The sequence below is a fragment of the Oryzias latipes genome, chromosome 14, assembly GCF_002234675.1.
Source record: "Oryzias latipes chromosome 14, ASM223467v1".
Taxonomy (NCBI): Eukaryota; Metazoa; Chordata; class Actinopteri; order Beloniformes; family Adrianichthyidae; genus Oryzias; species Oryzias latipes.
Genome location: NC_019872.2, coordinates 12,144,715 through 12,161,070, shown reverse-complemented (window position 1 = coordinate 12,161,070; position 16,356 = coordinate 12,144,715). Strand labels below are relative to the sequence as shown.

The window sequence follows — 16,356 nt, the reverse complement described above, 5'->3', positions numbered from 1 at the left end:
AAAAAAATCAAAGCAATAGTAATGTCAATGTTTTTGCTATTTTTTTATATTTTTAAAATAATTTTCATTCAAATATCTTTGGAGTCGAAAAGTAAAGACAGGAAGTGACGTCTAAACTAGTTCCGGTCTTACTTCCGAGTGTAGCCCTGTGCTGTCCAAAGTACATCATTTCTTTGAATTTTGTGTTTTAAAAGGCTAAATCGTCCCCATGGGGGGTAAGAACAAACAGCGAACTAAAGGAAATGTCCGGGTAAGTTCTTTAAAAACATTTACGATGAAAACTCTCCGTCGTTAGCACAAAAAACCCGCGCTGCCTTTTAACGTTAAACTCTGACAACCCACCGTGGTTTACTTTTGGCTTTCATATAAACAAATGACGTCTGCGTTTCTCCCCCATGCCCAGCCGTCTAGCAGCGGCCGGGCTGCGGAGGTTCTTAGCCGGGAGGGCGGAGTGATCCCGGGCTTCGTGGGCTTCGGCTCCACGGCCACGTCTGAGCTGAGTTATGTGCCAGCTGTTCACGGCGCGGAGGACATCGACAGTCTGGTTGATGCGGACTTCCGGATGGTCCTGAGGAAACTCTCCAAGAAAGATGTTGTCACCAGACTGAAAGTGAGTGTCAGAGAACATTGCAGGGGGAAAAAGGAAAGAGGATGAGGGCCCCCGGTGGGGGTTTTAGTCCACATGTGGCGGGTTTTCAGAGCTTTTTCTCCTTCTAGGCTGTGCAGGACTTTGGATCCATGTGTCAGGAAAGAGATGCAGAAGAAGTTAAAGGAGTTTTGCCGTTCTGGCCGAGGATCTACTGCAAGATATCAATGGTGAGCTGGTTTGATCCCTTTGTGATCATGTTTTGTTGCGTTAACAACCGTCTGGCTGACAGGATCACGATCGTCGCATCAGGGAGGCTACCCAGCAGGCCTTTGAGCAGCTGGTGCTGAAGGTTCGCCGCAGCTTGGCGCCCTTCCTGAAGAGCTTGATGGGTCACTGGATTCTGTCCCAATGCGACACCTACACCCCTGCAGCCTCTGCTGCATGCCAGGCGTTCCAGGCAGCGTTCTCGCCCTCCAAACAGCCAGAGGCTCTCGGCTTCTGCAAAGACGAGATCCTCAACGTGAGCTTTGATGGAACTTTAATCAAGGAGGAAACTCCCTGCTCGAACCTCCCAAACTTTAATTTCCTCTCGGTTTCAGGTTCTTCAGGATATTTTGTTGAACGAAACGGCCGACTCGTTGAGCGATCCACAGTACGTTCAGCGCCACCGCTGCCTGTTTGCAGGTGTCATCTATCAGAGACTCAGCCTCTGCTTCTGTCTAGAAATGTCACAGCGGAGGAGAAGGAAGCCAAGTATCTGCGCATGCTGACCAGTTCCCTGCTGGGAGTGAGAACACTTCTTTCCCTCCTGCTTCCGAGCGACAGGGCAGCCCTGGAGGGTCGACTAGCCTCTCTGCTGAGTTCTGGGAAGTTCTGGAAGTACGGCAAACACAAATCCCCCCAGGTACGGCTGTGTTATCTAAATGTTCATGAACTGATTTTAGTTTTAGTCCTCATCAAAGTGCATGGATCCTTACTTAGGTTTGATTCGTGAATTAAGATCAATGATTCACAGATCAAACCACAGTTCTTACTATTTAATGTTTGATAGTTTGCTATATATATATATATATATGTTTGTATTTTCTACAGGAAGTATGAAAGTTAAAACATTTTGTATTTAGCCCGTCTGGGGCTCTTTTCACCTTTTTTTTCTACATTACAATTTGCTCTATTTATTTATCTTTAACATTCTTTTTCTTCTTTCTGACAATGCTTCATTTCCTTTTATTAGAACAACCCCAGCTTCTTCTTTCCACTCTTTTTTCCTGGAACAGATTGCAGACATCCGAGTACTTGGATTACAGCTGAATAAAAGTGTATCTGCAGATTTGTTTGAACCGTCACACAGAAATCTAAAGGCCTCAGCTTGAGTTTCATTCAAACTATATTCGAACTGGCTCTTAAGAACACTGTGTGTCACCCCACAGGTTCGAGGCGCTTTTTTTGAGATGGTTTGTTCCCTGTGCGAGTTCACGCCCGGACTGGTCCAAGCGGAGGCGGGCCGGCTCTGCCCCGCCGTGCTCCTCAGCATCGACGACACGGATCCGGTGGTGCTTCCTCCTGTGTGGGAGGCGGTTCTTCATGTTGTCTCCACGATTCCTGTGAGCATTCCATCAAGCGGGAAAAGCATCAGAGACCTCATCTTATGGGGCCAAACGTTTGGAAAACCAAAATACAAAAAACTCCAAACTGAAGGCTGAGAAAATCTAAATGTATAAACCTAAAACAGACTTTGAAGAAGTGAAGGAGGATTAATGCAAGTTAAATATAAAAATTTTCACTTTCTAAGTTCTTTTTTTACTTTCAACTTACAGTTTCAAATCAGAAATCTTCTGTTATGACCTTTGGTCCCTTTCTGGCGTATGGGGGCGGGGCTTAGATGTCGGGCCAATCTGAACGATGAGGCGGGAAACAGTGGAAACCAGAACATTAAAACACTAACTATTCCAGTGGTTGTTGTGAACAAAGTGGCCACGGTAGACTCTTCTTCCTCCTTTTCAAGGAATTCCCTCCTACGTTCACTCCGGCCGCCACAAACTCGAGTTCAAGCGGCGACTTTCAATGAATTAATCGTCAAACAGCTGAGCTTTGACCAACCGCGGTCTCTGATTTGGTGCTAACAAATGCATGGTGTCCTTTTCAAAAGACAGAAGTAGCAACCGTTGTAAACATGATCATGAAGGAGAACTTGTACTTAATCATCATTGACTTTTTCAAAGTCAGTTTTTGGTTTCTTTTGAGTTTTATCACCAGGTTTAAAGACAGACTCTCTTGTTTGTTTTCCTCCAGGACTGTTGGACCCACGTGAACGCCCGGAAGGCCTTCTTACCGAAACTCTGGTCTGTTTTGAAAGAGGGCGGTAAGGGCATGGCCAAAGCGCTTCACCCTAACTTGATGCCGCTGCTCAGCAAGTTGCCTGGAGAGGTCACCGATCCAAGCGTGGACTTCTACAACAGCTTCTTCGCTGCCCTCACACAGGGGTAACACACAACACTGGGGACACAACAACACTGACAGGTTTCTAAAAGTGAATCCGTATTCTGTCCCGGTGTTTCCGACAGTCTGTCCAGTGAGCGCGCTCTCACCAGCCAATCAGAAAGCGCCGCGATAGTGACTTCCTTTGTAGAGTGTCTAAAGTTCTGCGTTCTGAAAGTGGCAGACGGCCATGACAGGATGAGAACCGTTCTTGTTTCACAGCAGGTGGGAGAACTTTCAAATCCTTTTTTAATTTTTTTGTAATGAACATGTGTGTGAATCCGGAGCTTTCTAAGTCTCTGTTTTCATCCGCATGCAGCTTCTGCCTTTGATAGAACGAGCTCTGAGCGAAGCCTCCCTTCAGAACGGGCCTCTGTTTTATCTGCTCACCGACATGCTGCTTTCCTGGGAAAGAAAAGCAGCTGTGAGCGGCGAAGGAGAAGCTCCCGCCGCCAGTGAGAACTTTCAGAGTCTTCTGGAGGATTTCTGGGAGGACCTGGGCCTTCTGTGTGTTCGCTACGTCGACGACGAGCAAGCAGATCCACGGCGCCTGGAGGGGTTGGCCTTCCTGCTCCAGGTCAGTTTGTCTTCACTCCCGTCAAACGTCGTCCATAGGTCTTTGTTTCTGAACCCTCGTTTTTGTCCAGGTGATGCGTTCTCCCGAAACGACGAGGACCAAACACACGCAAAAGAAAAAATCCACCCGGATCTGCTTTTCCAAGTTGGGAAAAGCAGAGACAACCGCGGAGGACGGCGTGAAGAAGCCCGCTCAGGGGACGCCGGGCATCACGAACGAGAACGCCACCGGGGCGCTGCAGGATGGTCACTTTGAAGACATCGTGTGCCAGCTGGCGCTGATCTGCCTCACTCATGTTAGCGAGAAGAACTCGGAGAAGCACCTGGTTTTCCTCTCCCGCCTGCTGAGCTCTTTCCACACGCCCAGAGTCTTCAGGGTGAGCGAAGTTCAACTTTAGTCTGTCCGGCGCCGCCGGTTGCCGACCTCTGGACTAGATGGATTCCTCTTCACTCTGTTGCACTAAGCTTCATAAGGATCAGCCAAAATGGGTTTCCTGATTGCTTCCCACCGTTTCGTTTTAGACCTTGGCTGAATCCGGTGAGCAGAAAAGCGAGGAGGAGGAGATGAAGAACAACCCGGCGGTGCGGTTTCTCCTGGAGCGGGTGGTGGTGTGGCTGTCCGAGAGTGACCGCAGTGACACCGAGCCCCTGGTGGAGATGACCTTCAGCTCCTTCCGCTGCTGCAGCCAGCAGGAGATCACCCGCATCCTCAGCCACATCACCACGGTAACACCAGTGCTTTTGGTCACTTGGTTGCTCTTCGTCGTCATGGTGAAGTTTTGAGGGCTTCTGCTGTTCTTTTCCAGATGGGTTTACCATGTGGAGTCCTCCTGCAACTTATCCAGAGAGTAAACAACGTTTCCCTTTTCACTCATTTCTCTGCGTTTCCTCTGCAGCAAGTGTCTTGACTCGGTGCACGTGTCTCCACACAGGCTTGTAAAGACTCGGAGACTCTCTCAGCTTGTCGTGATTGGCTGAAAGGTTCCGTTCTGGGGCAGCAGCTTCTGGAGCTGACCAAGGAGCTCTGCAGGGTGGGGAGCAGCTCCCGCCCTTCAGCGTCTACCACAGGCGGCCACAGCTGGACGCTCATCAGCCTGGTTCTGTCCCGAAACCATGACGACGGTGAACTCAGTCGCCAAAAGAAAAAAAAGGCTTTTGTCATCAGCAGCTGTTAGAGCTCCAACCTGTTTGAACTGCAGAGTCTGTGATCGGGGACGTCTACCTGGAGAAGATCCTGGAGAAGCTCCACGCCACTTTGTCTGAGACCAAGAGTCTGTCAGACGCGGGAAACGCCGAGCCGCTGGTGTCCTTCATCTGCGATGTGGCCTCCTCTTTCTTCTCGTCGGTGCGAGGTTGTCTGTCGCTGCTTCCTGCAGAGGAGCTGCTTCTCACCGTCTTCCAGCTCGCCGCCCAAGACCAGAGACAAACGCGTCTGACTGGTGAGTTTACCGCACGGCGTCGCCCGAACCCGTCAGTGACTCATGCCATACTTTTGAGGGAATAATCACTCATGACCCACAAAAAGTCATTGCTGTGAAAAGCCTTATTTAAAAGTATTTTCATTGACATTTATAACATTGTGACGCAGTAAAAGATCAAAATAGAACTAAAAAAGTGGCTTTACAAAAAGCAACCTTTACTTTTTACCACCAATGAGTTTTTTTCTATTTTGATCAATTAAAAGAAACAAGAGAGCAGATATAAGAAAATAAGATATAATAAGAAGAGACACGAGGAACTGAATCCTTTAGACTTTAGAGTTTATTTCTTTGTTGTGACCGGACAAAAACAGATTCACACCTCTGTTGTTGCGTGAGCGAGGAGTCTGTCTCACAACGGTCAGTATGCTTCCATCGTCTTCGTTGTGTCTCCAGTCCCCCCCCCGCCCCCCCCTGGGACCTGGGTGAGTGGTTTCTCCTGCCACCCCCCCGCCGTGTCCAGCAGTTCGTCTCGCTCTATTTGCTCTTCCAGAACGTAGCCAGCCAGGCTCCATGCCCGCTCCTTCCTTGTTTGGGTCATAAAGAATGTTTTTTAAGCAATCTTTAAAATGAAACATTGCTGTCGTCAATTGCGTAAAGTGTACAACAATGCTATCCGCGGTGTTAACGTGCGTTATTGCATGGGTGATACACTTTAATATGAAATAAAGTTTTATTTTGAAAGTACAACGTAAGTTTTTATTTTGAAAACCTGGCCCTGTTTCCTGTTTCTCCGGCTTTTTTTGCCATGACATTGACGCGTCAGCGGGCTGGAAATAAAACTCCTGCGTTGCGCTGCAGACGTTAGACGCAGACGGAGGCGATGGGAAAATTTCGATTGATTGATCATTGTTCTATTTTCACGGAGAGGCGCCGCAGACGGACCAGTGGAACTCCGCCTTAAAAGGCCAACGCTTCCTCTGAAATGACGCTTTATTGTGATGTGTGGAACATACCACTGTACCTTGCAGAAGTACCAGCTTGGTGTGGGCTCTCTAGCTGTTACCATGACAACACGTCGCACAGCGTATCAAATACTATCGTTCTGTTTTTGTGTGTGAAAATGATTTAAACATAAAAATATAACACGATTAGAGGACCAATAATTGATTAAAACATTCTTTTTCGTGAGTGACCACGGGGGATAATGCCCTTTGAGGTTTCCATTATCAGAAATGAACGCACCTTGCGGAAGCAAGCGTCCTCCGGCGTGCGTGAATTTCTGATCATGCACACTAACTGACACCTCGTCTGGCATTATCACTTACATAGTAGATAATAATCATGGATTAAAAATCTTCAATAAAAATATATTCAAAAAGGTTATGGCGCCCATTCTTTTTGTGAAAGACTCTGTGGTGGAAAAGCTGGAGGGAGTGTGTGTGGCGGGGGTGCGGTCGCTGGTGCAGGACTGTGACCTGGAGCTGGACGAAGGCGGTTTCCTGCACAGCGCTGCTGTTTGGGTGAAGACTCATCTGCTCACTGCCTCTCTGGATGTTAAAAGGTATCTCCTTTTCATCCCTATTTTCGTTTTTAGGAGAACAAATGTGTGTGTTTTTTTTTTTCTCCCCTGCAAATTGTGGAGGTTTTTTTGTTTTGTTTCTTTTTTTGCAGCTTGCAGGTCCTTGCTGCAGCGGTCCAGACTTTAATCGAGACGGTCGGTTCTGTTAGCTCCCAAGCTCTTCCCATTCTCAGCAACTTCTTAAACCTTCTGATGCCCAACCAGACGGAATGGACGCGACTCCGGCAGGCCCTCCCTCCCCAGGTGAGGAGATGGTTTGGTCCTTCACAGACACAGAGGAGGCGTCATCCGTGGGTTTGATCCCGGAAATCCTGTTTTTGTTTTTTATAGTGGATCGCCTCGGCTGTGCTTTCCAGCCACTACAGAGGAGTTTTGGACAAACCCACACGGGACATGTGGACGTTTCGGGAGTTTCATTATCTGCCATCGCACCTCTGCGTCTGCGCACTCTTAGGGAGGGTGGCTCAGACGGCGGCGGCTGTGTCTGCCGACCACAAGGAGGCGGAGTCTTCTCTGCCTCTGCAGCACCTGACATCTGCAGGTACTCGACGGATGTTTTTATTTTTCTGTGTCTGGTCCAGATATTTTTGAATCCACACTTTAACCTTGAAACAGCGGCTTAAACTCGGCTTAAAGGCTGAAATACAAAATAAAAGTTTATCAAAGATACAGTAGAAAAAGGGAAAAGAAATCCTTAAGCTCAACTTTTGCTCAGTTTGTGTGGGTCTTTCAAATTTCATCCTCAGTTGAAGGAGTTTGTATTTTTGTCATAAACCGTTTATTTTTGGAGCCCAGAGACATGAAAGAAAAGAGAAAAAAATTAAAGTTCAAAAAAATGAACTACAAAAAGTGAAGAAGGAAAAAAATAAAGTAAAAAGAAAATCTTAAAAAATAAAACCAAGTAAAAAAGATATAAAAGGTAAAAAACAAACAAACTAAAAGATCAAAAAATAAAAAAATCATCGTTAAAAAAAAACACTTAAAAAAGGCAAACTAAAAAAAATCTAAGTTCTTTATTCTTCCGTTACAAGCAAATGGAGGATGTGAAACTGGCAATGTTGGGCCCAAAGCCCTGTATCTCACCTTGCTGAAACCTTCAAAATAAAAGCTGGAACTGTAGGAAAAATGACTCCATGTTGTTCGTCTTCAGTTTCAGAGCTGCTGTACGCGCTGCAGTGGTGCAGAGAGTTCAAGTTCAGCCCCACCCTAGTGTCGTCCTTTCACACACTCCTGACAGAATGGGGACTGTCAGACGGACGCCACAGCGGACTTCCTGTTCAACCGTTGCTGGAAAGACTTTATTCAAAGTAAGATGTGCCTGCCTATCTTTGACCGAGCGGAGATGTGCCGATAAAATCATTTTCTGACGTCGTCTTGTTTCTCAAAGGTCTCTGCAGGACGGAGGTCTTTGGTCTCTGACTCTCCACAACTTCCTGTCCACCAACGGCCAAGAGGGAAGTTGCGTTGCGGCTCTCAGGAGGTTGTATGGCAGTGCCGACAGGTCAGCGGTTTTTAGCAGCGGCGGCGGTCTGATGTCAGAAAAAAAAACAGGCGTTTCCTAAAAAGTGAAACTTTGCCCTCCGAACAGTCTGTTCCCAGTCTCCCAAAGCACACTGAGCACGCTCCAAGTGATCGTCACGGCGATGACCGACGAGCACAGAGAGACCCTCATCACGCTGGCCACCGCGGGGTTGATCAACTGGCAAGAGAACGACGGTGAGACGCCACCGCCAAACAATCACAGGGGAGGGGACACAGGCAGACGGACACATCTGGACTTGTGTTACAGATGTGCACGGGTGTCTGGCGGTGCTGCTCTGCTGCCTACATGCAGACGCGGCGGTGGAGGAGGACATCGTGAAGGCGGTGCTGGCCACAGTGATGGAGTGGAGGAGCAGCAGAGAGGACTGGTTTCTGCTCAGCTGGTAATGTGGATGTTTTAGGCCCCGCCCCACACGCCCCGCCCAACACGCCCCGCCCTGGTGTCTTATAGTGCAGATATTGAACAAGTGATCACAAAATGCACTTTATGGATGAAAAAAACAGTTTTAAACTTGAAGGAACACAAAGAAAAACTTCAAAGATCATTTTAATAATTAAAAAAATGTATATATTTTAAATTTAAAGAATTACTGAATTCTAGAATAAAAACAACTATAAACCTCAAACTGTTAGTATATGGAAATAGAAATGTTGATTTGTAAAGCTACGGACAGACCGGGACATGTGACACGTGTTCAAGAACACGCTAGACGTTTGCAGCTAGCAGGTGTGTTTATAACATTGGAGTGTGTGTGTGGACAGGCCCCGCCCTTTTTGTACTACATTTGAACCTTACCATAATGATTAACAACCAGTAAACCTGTCTGCTCTATGCTGCTTCATGGTCTTACCCCCCTTCCCCTCCTATTATCACCCCCTACCCCCCCTCTCTCTATCGTCCCTCTCTCTTCTTCCCCTCTTTCCTTTTCCGTCCGGTCCAACACCAAAGATTTTCAGACATGATTGAAATTAATAAAGTTTGGCCTCAATTACAAAAGGGGTTTATTCAGACATACCTTTGGTTTGTCTGAAGATTATTAACCCCTCTTGTTAAAGTAAAATATGTCCAACACAAGAGGCCCTCAGCTGTCATCTGTTTGCCTAGCTGTTGGACAGGACAAGTTAGAAAAAAAAATAAAAAAGAACACGCTAGACGTGCATTCTTCTATGGTGTTCATATTGGACAAGCAGGGAGGGGCTACACATGAAATTGCAATTATTAATTTAGTTGATTCGTTTTTTCTCCTCTGTGATCCATTTTTCAAACGGTTGTCACCTCTTAAAGGAGGCGCCATCCTTATGTCACTACCAAATCGGACTCCCTGATTGGTCAAAGTTTCACGTGTAGCGTGCGTCCAATGGCTGCAGGTGTTTATGTAGAGCCCAATAACGGTCGTAGAAACTAGCGTAGCTATGCATGCGTAGCTTTAAAGTTTAGTTTCTCTCACTCTTTGCTTTCAATCTTCATTTCAAACTTTCCGTTTTGGAAGTTGAGCCTGGTTTGGCGTGGGGGTGGGGCTTTGAGCCCATTCAAATGGGGACACGAGCGACAACAAGTGACAGAGGCTACGGCGGCGTCATTTACGCTCCAAAACGGCCTCTGCTGTTGGCGCCGCCTGGGTCGTCACACTTGGGAGAATTATCACAACTGTACGCCACATTAGAGGCAGGCCACGCCCACAACATCCATTCTGACCATAGATCCATGTACGTCTTTGGTTTTCCCGCCCGAGCTTGCATCTGGCTCCAAACTGTAAAGCTGAATAGTTCCACTATTGCTCGCCATTTTATTTGTCTCGCTTGGAAGTAAGCTAGTAAGCTCTGTAAACAGAGAGCTCTCAGCAACAGAGAGGGAAAGAGGGTCCCGCCCACAACTCGGAGGTGAATTTCTGATGAAACTTTTTTCTAAAAAACCACCCAGCTTTTCTGATTTCGGCTAAACTATCGGCTGTGAGCTCAAAAGCTTCCTGTCGTGTTTTTCTCCTCAGTGATCTGGCGGACACAGCCTGCGAAAGCGTGAACCTGACCGTGGAAACCATGCGCTTACTGTCCTGGGTGCTTGGTCACCACCCAACAGTTCTGGGTGGCAGCCAGTGGGACTTTGTGCTGTGCTCGCTGTTAGCCTGGCTGGAGGTAACGTCTCACATCCTGAAGGGACCTGGCGTGGTGGGCGTCTCCCACGTCTGATTTTGTCGTTCCCAGACGTGCAGCGAGAGCGTCGGCAGCCTGTGGAACCCCTGGGTGCAGCTGTTTGTGAGCGAGACCGCCGCCCTCGTCGTGCAGCTCAGCCAGTTCTTCGCCTGCGCCCCGTCAGACGTGCTGCAGAGCTTACCGCCTGACGTTTCCGCCGAGTGGGCAGATTTCTTCGTGGAGGGAATCTACAGCCTGCTGTTGCCTCTCGCCGTCAAGATCACCGGTTGGTGCCTTCAGCTTTGAAGCTCTCTGGATGGGTGACTCCAGCAGCAGCACTCTGACCGCTTTCCTGTTCGTCCAGAGGCCTTCCCTGAACCGGACGATCCGGCGTTCCCGACGGCCGCCCTGCAGTCTGTGGGATCGGCTCTGACGTACACCCCGCTGCAGCAGCTGCTGAAAAGCTCGCTGCCGCCTCGATTCATCGCCGACCAAAAGACGAACCTGCCCGAGAGTCTGCAGACGCTCCTCAACACTCTGTGCCCCCTGCTGCTGTTCAAGGCCCGACCTCTGCAGGTCACCGTGCACCACCTGCTGGACAAGTAAGGCTCCTGCAGCGCTGCGTTTGACCAAAAACAAACAGAGAAGTTACTCGGGAGTCGCACTTTTGGGAGAGAAATGCGATGTTTCTGAACCAATCCGCCAAGCCTTGTGTCATGCTGCGTTCACACCGAACGCCTATAACGCTTCAAATCCACGTACCCCGCCCCTTTTTCGGTAAATAATAACAAAAAAAAACTGTTTGTTTTAAAAAAATTGCACCCCTGGTCAAACTATGAAAAAAGACAAAACACGATAGTTTAGGGATACTTGTCACAGGATTATCCGACACCTTACATCATCAGTTCGGATGGAAACACTGAATGATTATTGAAACAGAACAGGATGACGCTGTCGCTTTGGCGTTGATGATGACCAGAACGCTTTCTAAACAATCGTTCCTGTCGGTCGTCGCTGCAGGGTGATGCCTCAGCTGCCCGAGTGTGACGGAGACGGAGACGCCACCAAGTCTGACGACGACGACGGAGATGAGCCGTGCCTGTGAGTGAGCGACAACGCGGCCCCATCTGTCCAGGTTTGCGTCCTCTCACTGCCGCCCTCGCCGCAGGTCCCCTCCGGCGTCCCTCATGGCCGTCCTGTCCACCTGCGAGGAGCTGTGTGACAACATCCTGGCGGGGGTCCAGGTGGGGGAGTTCGCCGTGGTGCAGCCGCTCAGTGTGGAGTACTCCTGCATCCTGGGGTACCTGCTGGCGTGGAAGCTGCTTCTGACGTTCTTTAAGGCCTCCCCCTCCCATGTGAGTGACTGTTCTGCTACGTTCACGTCGCCCGCGGCGACAGGCGTTTTGGTGACCACTTTCCATGAAAAGTCTATGGAAATGCTCACTCCGGGCTTCTGTGTTTAAAACTCTGGGTTCATGCGTGGCAAGTATCTACGACCGTTTTTAGGCTCAACGTCCAAAATGTGTCACAATTGAACGACGTTAAAAGTTTTCCCGGTTAAACTTTGACAAACAACCACTTCTAACTTCTAATGAAGAGTCTGTGAACCCGCCCGCGGAAAAGTGTCTTTCAGGCTTCTTGACCGCTGCAGATCTACTTATGTCGCTGATCACGTGACTTGGATGATGCCCTTTTTATTTCACGGAAATACCAACTGTTTGAAAATTGATCATGGAGGAAATATTAATAATTGTGGTTTCTGTCCGACTGGAATTCTATGACAGCAAGTCTTTTATATGGGAATAGAGCTGTGAAAGAAAAATCCTTCACCAGATTTACACCGCTTTAACATTTCCCACCGAGCTTCTTCCAACTGTAGGTGTGAACACCACGGGCTAAACGAACGGCGCTCTCATTTGAACCCTGCTCTCGTTTGAACGCCGCTTTTGTTTATTGGCGCTCTCGTTTGAACGCCGCTCTTGTTTGTCTCCAGTTGCGCGCCCATTACGCTCAGTACCTCAAACGAAGCGGCTCCCTGAAAAAGCTCCTCCTTCATCTCTTCAAACTGATGCCGGAGAACCCGGTGTACCCGGGTCAAGGGTCGGAGACGAAGGACGCCAAAACCTTTTTCACCGAAAGCATGACGCTTCAAGTTGACCGTAAGCTAAACCTGCACGCCGTTTTCCTGCAAACCCTCCCTTTCCTCAAAAGCTGAACCGCCTCTGTCCTTCCCCTCCGACTACAGAAAGGGAAGGTTTTGAGTGGGAGCTCCCCCACCTGGCGTGCGGCGTGTACTACAGCACGGTGCAGGACCTGCCCGCCATGGTGCGGCTGTGGTGGAACAGCCAGGAGAAGAAAGTGAGCACCGCCGTGGAGAGGTTCACCATCAAATACGTCAGTCCGGTGCTCTCAGCCCAGGAGATCTCCTCGGTCCAGAGCAGCACGCAGATCTTCGACAGCATGACTGTAAGTTTCCAGCACCGAGGACCACAAACATCAGGACCTGTGTTACATTAGAGCGAAAGCCTCAAATGTCATTTCCCGGTGATCCCGGATTGAGTTTTCCATCCTGGATTCAGCTGGTGACGTTTTTTGCACCGATCCCGTTTCTCTCAGGTGAAAGCTCGCCAAGCAGCCCGAGAAGTCATCGCCACCTATTCGGTTGACGACATCTTCATCGAGTTGGTGATCCAGCTGCCGCAGAACTACCCTCTGGGCTCCATCGCCGTGGACAGCGGGCGGCGTGTGGGCGTGGCCGTGCAGCAGTGGAGGAACTGGATGCTGCAGCTCAGCACCTACCTGACGCATCAGGTACGAAAAGCACTTCTGGGTTTTTTTCTCCAAATAATGTGAAAACTGTTTGAAAAAGACATTTGACAGTCTGACATTTTCATACATTTTCAGTTTGACCCGTACAAACTTGATCTCATTTGCTGTTGGATCTTTTTCAAGTTTTATTAAAAGAAAAAAAGAAGAAATGCACTTTTTTTTTTTTCAACCACTGTAGCAACTCTCACTTTTCCCCATTTTTTTTTCCAAATTCAAACACTGATTCAGAACACACTAAACAAAATTTCTACATCAGACGCACTGCTAGATGTTCATCTAAAAGAAACTTCCTAAATCTGAGGCTCTGGACACAAAGTCACATGTGGGAGGAGCTTTGCTAGCCTCATTGCTACATAGTGGAAGACTCCGATGTTGTTGAGAGATCAAGGCTCTGTCTGAATTCCCACCCTGACCCCTAACTATTAAAAAATTATATAGTGCAGGACTATGTAGTGCCCTGGATTTTAAAAGCAATTCAATCACCATGCTCACTACTTTTTATTTTTTCCAAACGGCAAAAATGACGTCATCGATTTCACGAAGTGGAATCTCATTGATATGAGCGTTTTGCGACAATCATTAATAACGTCCACTGAGCTCTGATGATGAAAAAGCTGATGTTTTATTAAAAAAAACATTTAAAGACAATTTTTTTGGCAAAAGGTGTTCAGACGCAATGCATTGTGGTCTATATCTGCTGGTGAGCATCGATGCACACTGGTTTTGCGCAGGGACATTCTTTGGACGACCGTAACTCTTCAACCGTTGTACGCAGTTGACATAAATCTAGCAGATTCTAAAGCAGGAAAATGTGGCTTAAAAAGCCGCTTTTTTTCCACGCCAGAATCAGCGGATTCGTGTTGACCGCGGCAGGTCAAAGGGCGTGTTTTATTTAGGTGTCGACGGCAACATCTATGGGAATGAAAGGGTTGAATCCAGCTTCTCTAGTCAACGCCTTTAAAAATGAACGAATGAAAAGCAGTCGATCCTATAGATACTAAAGTTTAAATGTAGGGAGAAGACACTCACAGTAACTAAAGAAACCAAACTTTTGTTTTTGTGTGTGAAGTATAAAAGTGGTAACAATTTTGTTGCATAGGCACACGTGAATGATAGAAAGAATGAAAATGGTGTTTTTATCAGGTTTTTGCAGCATTTTTCTCATAGATCATGTAAATGGTGCTCCGATTGCATTTCTGAGTATCTCTTTATTCAAATTGTTGTAAACATCAGGAGCAGACGGAAAAAAAAATGCAGTTTGAGAAAAAAGTGGTAGATGGTAATAGTAGGTTAAAGGTGGGAGGGGCTGTAAGCTAGTGAGACAGAGAGCTCTCGGTCAGTTGAGTGTAAAAACGGCATAATCATAATGAAAAGACCACTGGGATTGCTTTGAAAGATGATGGACCTTTTGCTTTCTTTCGTTCTGTTTTTTCTGTACAGAACGGCAGCATCATGGAGGGCCTGGCTCTGTGGAAGAACAACGTGGACAAGCGCTTCGAGGGAATAGAGGACTGCATGATCTGCTTCTCCGTCATCCACGGCTCCAACTACTCCCTGCCTAAGAAGGCCTGCCGCACCTGCAAGAAGAAATTCCACTCTGCGTGTTTGGTGAGGGTCACCGCCGCGTCGCCTCCATCACAACAATTCACTAAACTCCTTCTGACCTCCTGAATGTCTTCTCTGTCCACAGTACAAGTGGTTCACGTCCAGCAACAAGTCCACCTGTCCGCTCTGCAGAGAAACCTTCTTTTAGGCCCTGAATGAAAGCTGCTGATCCTGCAGAACACAGCTCTTCTATCCGCTCTCACTCCAGTGGATTTGAATATACTTGTGCTTCGTGTTGCAAAGACCATCAGTGACCTCCTGCTGACCCCATTCAGTCTCTGTAAGCCGGGCTGGTAAATGTTTCGGGTGCCAAAGCAAATATTTCCTAATATTTAGGAGTTTAAAAGGAGTTTTTTTCCCCCTGCATAAATCATGCTACAATGTAAGAAAAGATTAAAAAAAGGTGAAAAGTTGGACACGTCTGAAATGGTTTTTGTTGTCAGCCGCCGCATGAACCGTTGAGTTGATTTACTCCGCCTTCCCCTGCAGGTGGAGCCGTCTAACCTGCGCTTGTTTCCAAGAAAAGACTGTAATTAGCCCGAGCCCGCGACTTCTGCTCCGATCTCCCAGGCTCATTTATCCTGAGGTCCACCTCCTCTTCATGATGAATAATTTATCTGCTAACGGAGACTCGCTCTCATCACACTCGCTCCTATGGAATTAATTATGACAGATTAAGCCTGATTAGTTAATTAATCCCCTTCATTTGGGCCGCCGCCTGCTGGATTCTTCTTTTTTTCTTTTAGATTTATTTTGTAATTCGTCGCCACGGTCGGAATTTATCAATGCGTACAGGCGGCGTCTCTCATCATCTTGCCCTTGACCTTTTAATGGTCATTGATCTGTTTGTCTGACATCAATGTTTGCGTGGAAACTCTCCCCCCTCCCTCCTCATGGGTTTGGACAGAAACACTCGCACCAACAGCCTCCAGTCTTATTGCTCATTATCTGCTTGATTAAGCAGCAGAGCAAATGTTATGCACTGCTGTACAGTCCTGCGTCGGAGCGCCGTCTGTACACAACACATGCAGCGCCTCACCAGGAGATGGCAGTATAAGCACAAAAGCCACCTGACTCATCTTGTTCATATTTTATCATATTACATTTGTTTTGACCATTATAACACTTTTTTTTTTTACAGAAAAACTATTTGCTTTTAATGCATCTTTTAGTAGTTTTAAATAAATTAGTTGTAATTTCTTGTTTTGAAGTGACTAATACACTTTCGTATTATTTATAAAACACTTAGTTTTTAGTTCTTTTTTGTCCTATCCAACAGATGAGAGCTGAAGGCCTCTCGTGTTGGACATATTTTACTGTTACCACATGGGGTTATGATACATGATGTGTTATATATGTGAAGATGCGACAGATGAACAACATCACCAAAAAACATAGGTGGTCCTGCAGGAAAAACATGGAAATAGTGCAAGGTTTAATGCTACCATTGACTTTGTTACAAGATGAGCATAAACATTCACTGTTCTGAGAGTAAACTCACTTGGATCTACCTAAAATATTTTCTAGAAGTTCTCCTTACTTAGCTCACAGTAATAATTTACTGTAAGCTAATAAAGGAGAAGCTCTGTTTGTGCAATTGTAACCCA

At 47.2% G+C, this 16,356-nt stretch overlaps 1 protein-coding gene across 1 annotated transcript; it reads left to right on the top strand.

Annotated features, from left to right (window-relative positions):
• Positions 1-106: 106 nt before the first annotated feature.
• On the top strand, positions 107-15,163 carry ltn1 (listerin E3 ubiquitin protein ligase 1). Its single transcript, XM_011483357.3, has 32 exons — positions 107-250; positions 404-610; positions 718-816; positions 879-1,109; positions 1,189-1,241; positions 1,313-1,493; positions 2,020-2,193; positions 2,882-3,072; positions 3,154-3,292; positions 3,387-3,644; positions 3,715-4,020; positions 4,166-4,369; positions 4,450-4,491; positions 4,576-4,765; positions 4,843-5,082; positions 6,472-6,625; positions 6,736-6,886; positions 6,974-7,184; positions 7,794-7,950; positions 8,031-8,144; positions 8,232-8,359; positions 8,433-8,568; positions 10,174-10,318; positions 10,388-10,601; positions 10,680-10,917; positions 11,336-11,416; positions 11,484-11,670; positions 12,309-12,474; positions 12,561-12,781; positions 12,932-13,126; positions 14,585-14,752; positions 14,835-15,163. The coding sequence occupies exons 1-32, from the start codon at positions 209-211 to the stop codon at positions 14,895-14,897; spliced, it is 5,286 nt and encodes a 1,761-aa protein (XP_011481659.1). The 5' UTR covers positions 107-208; the 3' UTR covers positions 14,898-15,163.
• The last annotated feature ends 1,193 nt before the right edge of the window (positions 15,164-16,356 follow it).